This window comes from Triturus cristatus, chromosome 4_2, assembly GCF_964204655.1.
Source record: "Triturus cristatus chromosome 4_2, aTriCri1.1, whole genome shotgun sequence".
Taxonomy (NCBI): Eukaryota; Metazoa; Chordata; class Amphibia; order Caudata; family Salamandridae; genus Triturus; species Triturus cristatus.
In genome coordinates, this window is record NC_140586.1 from 259,931,339 (window position 1) to 259,943,895 (window position 12,557).

The following is a 12,557-nucleotide window of genomic DNA, read 5'->3' on the forward strand; positions in this document are numbered from 1 at the left end:
CCATGTACTTACACTACAGAGTGTGGCACTCCTGGGCGTGTCACTCTTAAGTTTGTTAGTCCTGTGTGTCTCTCCTGAGGTTATCACTCATGGATGTATCACTACCGGGTGTGTCATTACTGGGTGTGTCATTACTGAGGGTGTCACTCCTGAGTGTGTACCTGGGGCGTGGGGTAGAGCAAACAACCCTGTACTGGTCACCGTGTTCTATTTGTATGACAATGCTTGTTTAAACCAAAAAACATCTATTTCTTCCCCCTTTGTATAATCACGGCACCCGCGCTTTACTTTTAATGTTATAAGTAAAGCACGGGTACCGCGATTATACCAAAAGTAAAGAAATAGATGTTTTTTTCTATTCCTTTTCTTTTGGTATAATCGCAACACCCGTGCTTTACTTATAACATTAAAAGTAAAGCGCGGGTGCCGCGATTATACCAAACGTAAAGAAATAGAAAAAAAAGCTATTTCTTTACCTTTGGTATAATTGCTGCACCCGCGCTTTACTTTAAGGTTATAAGTAAAGCGCAGGTGCGGTGATTATACTCAAAGTACCAAAATAGATATTTTTTTCTATTTCGTTACCTTTAGTATAATCGCGGGACCCGCGCTTTACTTTTAACCTCTTCTGTGCCCATGACGAGATAGTCTCGTCATGGAGCACGGTTGCGCTGTGCCCATGACGAGACTATCTCGTCATGAACCCCACCCACTAATGCAACGCCTGGCACAGGAGGGGGAAAGGGCGTGGCACTGAAGGGGTTAATGTTATAAGTAAAGCGCGGGTGCCGCGATTATACCAAAAGTAAACAAATAGGTGTTTTTTTCTACTTCTTTACCTTTGGTATAATTGCGGCACCCACGCTTTACTTATAACATCAAAAGTGAAGCGCGAGTGCTGCGCTTATACCAAAAGTAAAGACAACCAAGTGGCGCGCGTGGCACGCCTGTGTCTGGGCACGATCATAATAGCTCCTCCCGCGGCCTATTGGTGTCTATCTATTATGCGCTTGGTGCACGTAATAGACACCAATAGGCCATGGGAGGAGCTATGCACGCGCCTCGGGCCCATTGCGTGCAGTCTTTTAAAAGAAGACGCACGCAAAGGCCAATGGAGGACCTGAAAAGGAATCGCACACGCACGAGTGTGTGCGATTCCAGGGTCGATTTCTGAACCCCGGACAAAAGGACTCTTGCCTGCGCGAGCTCTGCTGCGCAGTGCAACGCAGGACGCAAGACCTAAAAAGGTTCAATTCCACAAAAAAACGGAAACCTTATTCTATTATCTTTATTTGAGCATGAAACTTTCCATCTCTGAAGGAAACTTTTTTCTACAAACAGCCTATTCTTTGCCCTGCCCTCTGTTTCATATGTTTTCCTCTCTTTCTTTACATATCTCTCTGCTTTCCCCCCTACTCCCATGCCCACTCCATCTGCTTGTTAGTTTTTTTCTATCTACTTTCTATGATTTCTAGAATTTTCTAGAACGCTTTTCCCCATCTCTCCTACCTCTTCTCATTTTTTTGTTATTTGCTTTATTTTCACTCTGCCTTCTGCCAAACTTTTTTTCAACATGTTCTTCTACCCAAGACAACATGTACTGGGCATACCCCAGTCTGTGCAATCCTCTGTGTTACTGTTAATCTAATTTTAAATTGTGTGAGGTTTTGTGTTATATTTTGAGGGCCTTCCACAAAGTTTTTAAAATCCACAGCAGGCTACTACCTTCTCTGTAGGGCATGCTATAGAAAAATGTACAATAAATTAAGAAATACCTGATGTTTTTAGGTGTTATGTTGATACAATAACCATATAATGTTATCCTTGAGGTCTTTTGCGCATCAGTGATAGTAATAGTATTCTAAAAGGTGGCTTTTAATCTTGACTCATATGTAACAATCATATTCTGTTTTTTTCAGGTGGACTACGCAATTGTTGCATCTCAAGCAGGAGCGACACTGAATAACCTCATGAGCCATGCACAGGAGCTGGTAGCCAAGCTTCGCTCTCTTCAGATCGATCTACGAGAGTTCGTATGTCTCAAGTTCTTGGTGCTTTTCAGTTTAGGTTAGTAAACCCTATATTTTCATTCCGCAACTGTTAATGTCAAACAGAGAATGTATCTAACACGCAGCGAAACAACTAAAGCAGGTGAAAGATCTTTCTTTGTCCATTCTGTTGGATGATCGCCCTATAGAATTTGCACCCTTGGAGGCTATTTAGACTTGCTCATGTAGATGAAAACACCTTAAATTAAAAAAGTGAGAAAGTTAGAAAGTTAGAAAATAAAGGTTTGAAATACAAGTAGTCAGAAAACATTTTGTTAAAAGAAAAAAAAAAAATTAAGTTCGAATAAAGCTATATGCAAAGGCTACATTTTATTACAGGATGGGGTGATCTATGTAGTTAAGACTCATTGGTAGGGTCAGAGTTAGCGATGGGTATAAGAAGAGTGTAAGGGTATGGGTAAAGTTTGCCCTTTCAGCTTGGGCTTCAGCAAAGAGTTAAGAATGTGTCAGTCAAAGTTTTAGCATTAGGGTTCATGGTTATGGTTTCTATCATCAAGGGAAAAATGAATCAGGTGCAATTAACATTATAGCACATGAGTAATGTTTGGAGCATGCATCGTGTTTTGGTGTGAGAGTGTGGGTTGCAGTCAGTATGAGGTTTAGACTTCGGGTTAGAGATATGATTTCTCAGGTAGGAGTTGTACTTAGGAATTGTATGTTAGAATTAAGTGAACTTTGGTACATGTGCAAACTATATACAGTAGTTACTCGTGGGATCAGAGGGTTATGAGTTTGAACGTTCACACTAGATTGCTTTAAAGCTTCTAGTTCAGGGATCCAAATGTTTGTATAGGGGAGGTTTGTCATCCGACTCAAGAGGTCACTTATGATATCTGTATACTCTACATATTCCTTATGACACAACATTCCTTAAATAAAATGGGAAATGTGTGTATCTTAAAATAAGTGCCATAAATTAATGTGTAGTGGGACAGTCTGAAAAAAAAGAAAACTAACTGGCCTAAGAGTAGAAGTACTTCATGAGAAAGTTTTAAAATTATCCCTATTAACCTTTGGTAAGTGTCCCCTGCATAAAAATGTTAATGATTTAGACTGGAGAGATTGTACTATGGTTTGGCTAACCTCTTAATTTGTCATCGGTGCCAAATACCCCACTATTTAATTATTTTTATAATATTTTCCTTGCACCACAAGGAGTTTGTCAACATTTTTGATCGACTTACTTAAATTATATTATAACAAGGCCTCACCGAAATTTTTGTTACATTGGAAAATCTCAAACAATTCCCGGCATTTCGTATTAGCGTCTTCTGCAAAATGCCTGAAATTATGCCATTAAGCTATGTGAAGCACATTTCTGTCCATTCAGGGAAAAACTATGGGAGGGCAGGAACAACGTGAATCCACGGAACAAGAGCAACTAGTGTTTGCATTGTGTGTGGTTTAGCGCTATTTTGTAGTGCAAAATATTTCCTTGTGTCCAAAATAAATGGAAAGACCAATTTGTCACAAAAAATTAAAAAAAATTAAAATGTGGTGTTTGCAGTTCTCGTAAGTTCGCTTAATTTTCTCAAAATTTCACATAATTACACGAAGGGAAATTGTGCATATTTTGAACACCCCTATTTATAATAGGGTTAGCAGAGAACTCAAAAACTGCAGCAATAACGCTAGAACTGTCATTAGAGCACAACAGAAAGCCAAGACAGTAACTGGATGTCCTTCACGTTAGTGGGCATACTCACAGAAGGCAATCACACCCAAGGTTTGCCTCTTCTTGAAACTGCAAATGAACCATTTCAACCGCCTCCTCTTGCATTGAGTTTCATTTGTACCTAGACTCAGGCACATGAACACTGTGACGTAGCTAGACAGTTTGCCACGTGTGGCGGTCCCTGCCTTTGCAGCCCCGCAGAGGTTGCATGTAAGGAGTGGGGGGAGGAGGTCGCTGCCCCCAAAACTTGTGCCGTCCAGGGTGGATACCCCCTTCTAGCCCACTGTGTGAACATTTCATGAATGACAAAGCTTTGGTTCACCTATAATGGCCGGAGTCAGAAAATTGAAAAACGCCTGTACCCGTAGCACACACCTGCTCATGGTGGAGATTTATGAATCGCTTCATAATAGGCCAAGGCTCCAGGCATAAGTGGGGTGAAACTTGCGACTTCAAGAAGTTGCATTCCTGGCCTCGGCCTGTTTTCTCACCTGTGTTCGTGTCAGTGGTGAATTTGTAAAACATAAGTGCTGGGGTTCTCTTCAGAAGGTAGGTTGCACCAGCCTATTTCTCCTGTTTGCGTCACCCAAAACAGAACTAACCATGAAAGTGGGTAGAGAATGTGGCATAATGGCCAGAGCTTCTGACTACGCAACTAGGGAACCAGGTTTGAGTCTCAGCGTTGCTCGGCATCCTGTGATTTTGAGCAAATCACTTATTGTCCCCATAAATTAATGTGTCCTTTGGTGTTTAAGTGCCAGTGCTAAGTCCTCGAAACCACGGGATCAAATTAAGCACTGGTTTGTGTGCTAAATCTCTGCGCTGTCCAAATTTCAAATTCATGCAGTTAGAGAAATAGTATTGCTTTAAAAATATCTTTGATCACGTGTTTTTTGGTCATTCAAAATATCAGCATGTACACACTTTGAAACTGGGGAATACTAGCGCAATTAACCACATTTCTTATGACACTCATGCCTGATTCATTCAGCCGTGAGTTGCTGATGAGTAGATATGCAAAAACCCCCTTACGTCCTGTTGATCTACCCCCTCCAGTGACAGTGCATGCAGAAACGCACACCGTTCCCTGCACAGTGGACCTTTCTGCATCTTTGGACTTGTCTGATTCCCATCTATCCCTGGAAAAATCTCCTGTTATTTTTGCTACCCAACCAGATAACACCCCCTCCTCCTCAATGGCTAGAGGTATACGAGAAGGAGCTATCCCTAAAAAATCAAAGAGGAAGACAACCACTAAGCTTCCTCGTTCCACTATTCCTTCCGTTACAACCATCTCTGTAACTCCTCTTGCCTCTAATTCTCCCCCGCAAAACCCTAACCTTTCATCCTTCCATCATTCTCCTTCACTGTTAAATGTTCAAAAAGAGGACTCTATTCCTGCTAATTTGAACATTAGCTCCACCAGCTCAAGCAGCATTTACAGTGGAGGAGATATGGTGCATGGCAATCTTACAACCAATGCATGTACCAATGATAGCCTATTGCTCACCAGAATTGGCGATCTATTTAAATTTCACTTGGAACCCATAGAAAAGGCTTTACATATGGTGCAGTCTCAACTTACCCAACTGTCCCTTGTACTATCCCAAAGTACAGGTAACAAGAAGGATCCCAACTTGGTGAAAGGCAGGCCCATTACTTCAAACACTCCAAACGCCAAAGCATCAAAACCAGGAACCTCCGCGCAGAACCCCAATTCTAACAAACAGAAACTTCCCGAGAAGCCTACTCAAAATCATTCCCTAACATCTATAAACAAGCCGCAACCACCTCCTAAATCCTCTAATCCTTTACCACCCCGCCCCGTCACCAATCCTAAATCAACAGTACTTTCCCAATCTAACCCTCCTTCTTCCCTTTCCACCTCAATAGGCCCCACTCCCGCTCCTGTCCAATCCAATATTGCTACTGGATTCAACACCATTCCTAATAATCGTAATAGAAAGATTCCCCCCATCCATCTTCCACCCGAGGCCTCTCCATATGTAGTAATAATGACTGGGGTTCCGGAACTCCCCCCAAATCAGGACGAACCGATTTGGTCCCTAAAAAAATAAAGTAATCTTCTGGTTGTCCAACAATAGACCGCTTCCAATCTTTATGGACAACAGAGTTACTACAGTGCGTAGAGTGCCTTGGTTAGGCAACCAACCAAAAAACATTCAGGGTGACTGTATAATAGTAAATTTTGAAAATCCTAATACAGTCGAGCATGTCTGCTCTTGGGGTGATCAAACCTCTACCGAAGGGATAGCTACCCATAATTTGTCGTACTTCTATCCCCCTAACACACGACGTAACGCAGGCCCTCCGTGGTCCTGGACGAGGGTAGGAAACTGGGGCGGAATCAGAGACCGAAACCAGCGGTCGGGGTATGGCTTTAGCAACCCACCACCAGGCCACTTTAGTAACTGGAGAGGTCCACTACTATCCAATCGATATGATTGCCTGGATATGGTGGATTGACTACCATCTCTACCCATGATAGACAGCAGCTACAACAGCGTCTTTCCTAACCCAAAAGACCCCTGTAAGATCATTCGGGCGGCCGGCTCCTTCTCGTCATCTTCGTATGGTACCCAGTCTGAGTCTTCTCCTCCCCAGTATACCCCGATCCACCAGCAGTCGTCTTCTCCTCACCAGGTCACGTGTTACACCATGTCAGCTACCCCCGCAGACCCGCTCCCAAATCTACAATCTACTACCCCCCAACCCAGTGAGTCTAAACCCAACCCTCCTCTTTCTGCTATAACCACCCAGCCCCTGTCCCAACTCCCACATCCCTCTGCTGAACCTCAGGCTACAAATTCTACTTTACTATCAACCCAGGACCTTCCAATTATATTCTGGAACGTAGCTGGCCTAAGATCGAAAATCCATCTTCAGTCCTGGGTGGAAGTAACTAACACATTTAAGTTAATCTGCCTAGAAGAAACTTGGGCAATTGACCCTATTCATATTCAGGGTTTTAAAACATTCCACCTTCCTTCGTTACCGTCCACTCATGGGAGACCTAAGGGCGGCTTAGCCATCTATGTTTCCAATTTAATCCCTTTTACGATCACGGAAGCTCCGTCAGTTTCGTCAATTTTTCAAATCCTTAAAATAGTTCCAGGCAATAACTCCTGTTATTATCTCATCAATATGTATAATAACTCTCCACCCAACGACTGTGTAAAATCTCTGTCGGAAATTACTTCGTATGTACAAGACCAAAAAGCTATGAGTCAAGAGTTAAATTGTCATATTGTATGGGGTGGGGATTTCAATGTGTATCTGTGTAACAATCATGGCAAAGGTATTTGTGGGCTTTTAGACGAGCATGATGTCCCCCTGGCCCACTTCACCCACAGTGCAGTGGGTCATGCACTAAACACCTGTATCTTCGCACTAGAACTTGAATTTGCGAACATTTTAGTATGTCCTGCTGTAGAGTTCAAGACGACTTTTCATGGTAGAGGTGCTACTACAACCATCGATTTTATCTTATGCTCTCAACCCTTAAAAAACCGATTGAAGCAATTTATAACTGGCACCAACCCCTCAAGCGACCACTACTCAAATAGCATAACAATAGTATTAAATACTCCATCCTCAGCCTGCCCAAAAACAAGCCTCTTAGCGCAGCACTCTCTGGAGATGAATAAAATTAACGGTTATACTGTCAAATGGACGATGACCAATCCCACAGAGATCACTAGTAAGATCATCCAAAAAACTCTTCCTTTTATCCACCATTGTTTGGAGACGTCATCTTCCCCCAAACTGATCCTCTCCAGCTTTATTAAGATATTAGAAGTTATCAGACAAGAGCTCACCCGTCCCCACAGGTCTCGTGACAACGATAAGGATTCAAGAGGGTGGTTTGATTTCCGTTGCCGTAAAGCGCAGCGTGCATTGAAAAATGCTCTACGCAAACAGACTAGGGACCAGCCCCAAATTGCCTCCCTGAGGAAACACTATAAGATGGCACAGCAATCCCGTAAACGGGAAATAAAAAAGAATCTCTGGGCCCAACTACACCAGAGTACTCTAACCAAGGACTCCACTATGTTCTGGAGAACAGTTAAGGCCCCTTTTCTAGCTGATGAAACTGCGATACAGCATCTAGATGTGGCAGTACCTGCTGATAAATGGGTAGCACACTACTCGCAGATCTTTGCGGATAACTCTTTGACAACGGAGGTTCCCAGACCAGATGTGGAAGCTCCTACTAGTAATAACATCTTCCCCATTGACCTCCACTTCGATCTAGAGGAGATAATCACAGCACTGACTGCTTCAAAGACCGGTAAGGCGCCCGGTCCAGACGGGGTCCCTTTAGACATATTTGTGAGCAATATAGATCTTTGGTCTCCAATTGTCACACAGGTCATGTCTGCAGTTACCCAGATCGGCCTTATTGATTCCTGGTCTACCTCTGTGCTCCTGCCCATTTTCAAAAAGGGAGATCGGGACAATCCAGCCTGTTACAGGCCCATCTCCCTTTTGGATTCCCTAGGCAAGGTAGCTGGCAGACTAATTCTGGAGCGATTAAGGGACTGAGCTACAGAGAATAAGATCTTAACTGACTTACAGTTTGGGTTTCAGGAGGGCCTGGGCACTGTGGAACAGGCCTTAAACCTGACTTTACTCATAGGCAAATACGTTGGGGCCAAAGGCGGGAAACTTCATCTAGTCTATGTGGATTTGAGTTCCGCATTCGATTGCGTAATCCATTCCAAGCTATGGGCGATTTTGAAAAATCTGGGCATAGATCTCGCACTTCTGAATTTTCTCCGAGAGCTATACTCGGATGCAAAAGCTTGTGTGAGATACGGTACCAAAGGGGAGCTTACCGAACCCTTTAATATCGAAAAAGGCGTAAGGCAGGGATGCGTCCTTGCTCCATTCCTATTCAACATCTATACTAACGGACTGGAGCAAGCGATGTTGGTTGATAGTAAAGATCTACCCTGCATAAGCTCCCGCCCTATCCCTGCATTATTGTATGCAGACGATTCAGTTATCCTAGCAAGGACACCCAATCAACTTCAGATCCAACTAGAAAAATATTGCGAATTTATGTCTTCTCTTGGTCTCAAAGTCAATAAATCTAAGACTTTCGTAATGAATATCGGGAAGAGAGCCCAAAAATGTAAATCACTCTTTATTGAGAAGACTAGACTAGAAACTGCCACTACCTACCCCTATCTAGGTATCCTTATTGATAACCATCTGTCCTGGAAATCTGCTATATCCAGCAAAAAACTGCAGTTTCAACTCACCACTTCTGCACTGACTTCGTTCTCTAGGAAACTGGGTAAGCCCGCTCCTACTGTGCTTTTGCAGATCTACCAAGCTAAATGCATGAGTGTGGCTACATATGGTGCCGGAGTCTGGGGATATGTGTCTACAGATGAGTTACAAATTATAGAAAACTATTTTCTGAAATACATATTAGCCCTCCCCCGTAGTGCTCCTACATTCGGCACACATGTGGAACTCGGTCGGGAGTATCTGACTGATATCATTAGCTACCAGCCGATTCTACTATGGCACCGTATATGGACTCAGGAGCAATGTCATCTAACTAGGTCATTAATATCTGACTGTCTCACTTTGTCCCATTGGAAAAAGATTCCTTGGCTGCTATATGTTTCAAGATTTTTGACAGATTTGAATCACCCTGCTTATTTTACTGACCCTGAATCCTTATCGGATATATCTAGAAAATCCTTGAAAAAGCTATTTGCTGACCACTTAAGCAATCTTCGTTTGTGTTCTGAACTCGTCAAAAAGTCAAATGCTCATTTAACGATGGTCCAATTTCCGCATGGCATTCAACTTTATTTGTCATTTTTTCTGTCAAATTATGAGAGGTATGTTTTAACCAGATTTCGGTTTGATGTATTTTATCGCCTTGTCTTATTGCCTGTACCCTTAGACTGGTCACGGGAACCAACAAACTGTCCCTGTGACGGTCTTACTCGCCAGTCAACTCTGCATGTAACCTTTTCTGCGGTTTCTATAAGTCCCTGCGGAAACGATGGCTGGTTCCATTGCTCCGACACTTAGGGCTGAGAAGATGCAGACCGGCTCTTTTGGCACTTCAATATCTAGATACCCCGTACGTTGCCAAAACCGTAGCCTGCTTTCTCAAAGCCTGCTTGAAAACTCATTCCCAACTATTGGCAACTGTTCCCTAAGATTTTATTGACTATTCTGTTATTATTCTTTTATATAGAGTGTTAGCGTTTACCTCTAAACGCCTGCTTTCCTTAACAGCCACTGAGCAAACCGAATTTCTACATTTTTACTGACTACTGTGCTATTATTTTTGTACTTAGAGTGTTAGTGCTTATATGTAAAATGCCTGCCTTTCATAGCAGTCAATGAGCAAACCGATTTTTATAATGTTGTACTGTTTTAAATGTACTTTTTATGATTGTAAATTCAATCGAAATAAAGAAACATTGATTGATTGATTGATTGAGTAGATATGTGTAGCAACATATGTTTGCTGACACCCAAAAATTCAGATTATCTGGATATTCAACTCATTTGCATGAGTTTTTCCTAACGATTCATTTGACAGTCTCCATAGCACGTCTAACATTGCACCACCTGGTGTCATGCGTGCATAACGAGTGTAACCACCAGCTTAACATGCATCACTCTAACACGTCTGGGTCATGGAATAAACTTAAAGACTTTGTCTTAGTACCTTTCTAGGTCGAGCCTGGGCAGCGCATGCGCTGCTCTGCGAGGCAAGCTGTATTCAGGTAGGGACTTGAAGCTTCGCCCTCTCTCTTTCACATTTTTCATTGGCTTGTGCCATTGTCCACTGTAAACTGTGGCTGCCTATTGGTCAATAGGCTAGTAGTCCCTCCTTAGTATCGCCTTGTCTCATTTTGTAACCTCTCATTACGACACCCTGTTACATGTGTTGTTAGTCGGTAGGCTTTAATTACAGCCTCCAAGCACTATTTTCTCAAATAGCTTTGTCCTGCCTGCTGCTGCAGGTAGGACACGCTCTCTCCGAATGCTTTTTTTAAAAACTGTATAACACTAACGCCGAAAGCATTTGCAATGCAATAGGTCTCACATTTCTGAGAGTTTAAGCTATTGGCATTCTAAATGACAATCCATTTTATTCATCTGTTGTCCAAACAACACATAAATAAAAGGCATTGTCATTTACAATGTCAATAGCTCAAACTCTCGTAAATGCGAGACCTATTGCATTGCAAATGCTGTTATTATAATTGTAAGCCGCCACTACACATGGAGACGGCTTTGTTGGTTGCTGTTACCGGTTCAGTACCATTCTTAAGGGATCAGTGGTAATATGCCAAGTTTACTGCAGTACAGGAATGTGCAGAGATGGGAGAAAGGAGTTATGCAGGCCCAGATCCACTCAGGAAAACAACAGACACTGGACGCTTATGCACCAGTGAGTGTGTCACCGGCCAAGGATGCACTACTGGCCTTCATGCTCCTGGGACACAAGACAGGGTGTTCTTTCTCTCTCTTATAGGGAAGACATTGGTAGAGACAGACAAAGAGTTGTCGCTTTCCATCTTCCTTTTCTTTTTGCAACTTATGGAGATTGATTTACAAATAGTTTTTTTTTTTGCAGAATGAGAAAAACAAAAAGCAAAATAGCATCTTAATCACATAATTGATACATATGACGTTCAAAGTTGATATGATGCATGTATGCATAATATGGAGAAGTTACATATCTATATGGAAATACAGCGTGCAGTCAGGCTGATGTGCCAGATAAAGTGAACATGTAACGATGAATAACGTGGTCTAAAGAAGATAAGAACCAGAAATACACGACCAGACACCAATCTGAAAGATATTCGCAGCTGAGACTGTATATAGGCCCAGAGAGCTGCCGACAAGGTACAAAAGAAACTGAAAATGACCAACCGTGAAGAAGAGAGGAGGCTAAGAGAGGACAGAATGAGCTCAGAAAAAAACAGATAGTCATGTGAACCCAGCACAGAGTGCATGTGCAGACAGGTTTCACGTAGCAAACCCTGTGTATTGGCCAATCACCCGCTTTGAATGAAAAATCCAAAGTCGCAATATAACAGTGTCTTTCCAACTCACAAAGGGCACTTTGTGACCCGCTGTGATTAGTAAAGTGGAGGGACATTCGCCCACCTTGCAAATGCAGACAGTTGGCATTAATTAGGAGGACACAAAATATGGAGACAGTCCGTGAATGTGAATGCAGGAGTGAAGGTCTTTTCCTCCTGGCAGCCCTCGATCCCTGCTCTCGCCACTCATTGGGAATCACAATTTTAGTTATTCTCCTGGATAGCTGGTGTGCCTTGTTTGAGGAGCATTCTCTTAATAAATATTTTAGGTGCTCGTGTTGCTGTTTTCACCATCATTTCTGGGCACAGCACTTAGGCGTTGTGCCATATAAACTAAAATATTAAGAAGTATATAATGTGAAAAAGAGACACAGAGAAAGAAAGAGTTTGAGACAGAGGGAGGAGGAAGACATGGGGAGGCAGAGGAAGAGAGTAAACGAGAGGGAGATCTTAAAACAGAAAGTAAGGAGATAGTGTGCTACAGATGTAAATTAGAAAAATCAGATACCTTAAGCTTTGTGAAAATTCAAAACGACCAAAAAATGTAACTCTGCTCAAAAGTATAACTAAAAATAATTACATTTAGGACAACCAATTATTCCATAATAAAATAAAGGAGGAAGAACAAAAAGCACTTTAGCCTCCTAAAATACAAATTTACTTCCTGCAACATTTTAAGCTAGAAATCTTTAGCCG

At 42.3% G+C, this 12,557-nt stretch overlaps 1 protein-coding gene across 5 annotated transcripts in view; it reads left to right on the plus strand.

Moving 5' to 3' along the window:
- Positions 1 to 12,557, plus strand: part of NR5A2 (nuclear receptor subfamily 5 group A member 2) — a 325,502-nt gene that overhangs the window by 257,444 nt on the left and 55,501 nt on the right. For all 5 annotated transcript variants that reach the window (XM_085601455.1, XM_085601457.1, XM_085601456.1 and 2 more), the window contains one exon: positions 1,920 to 2,067. In XM_085601455.1, coding sequence (XP_085457581.1) covers positions 1,920 to 2,067 — 148 coding nt within the window. The remainder of the gene's footprint in view (positions 1 to 1,919; positions 2,068 to 12,557) is intronic.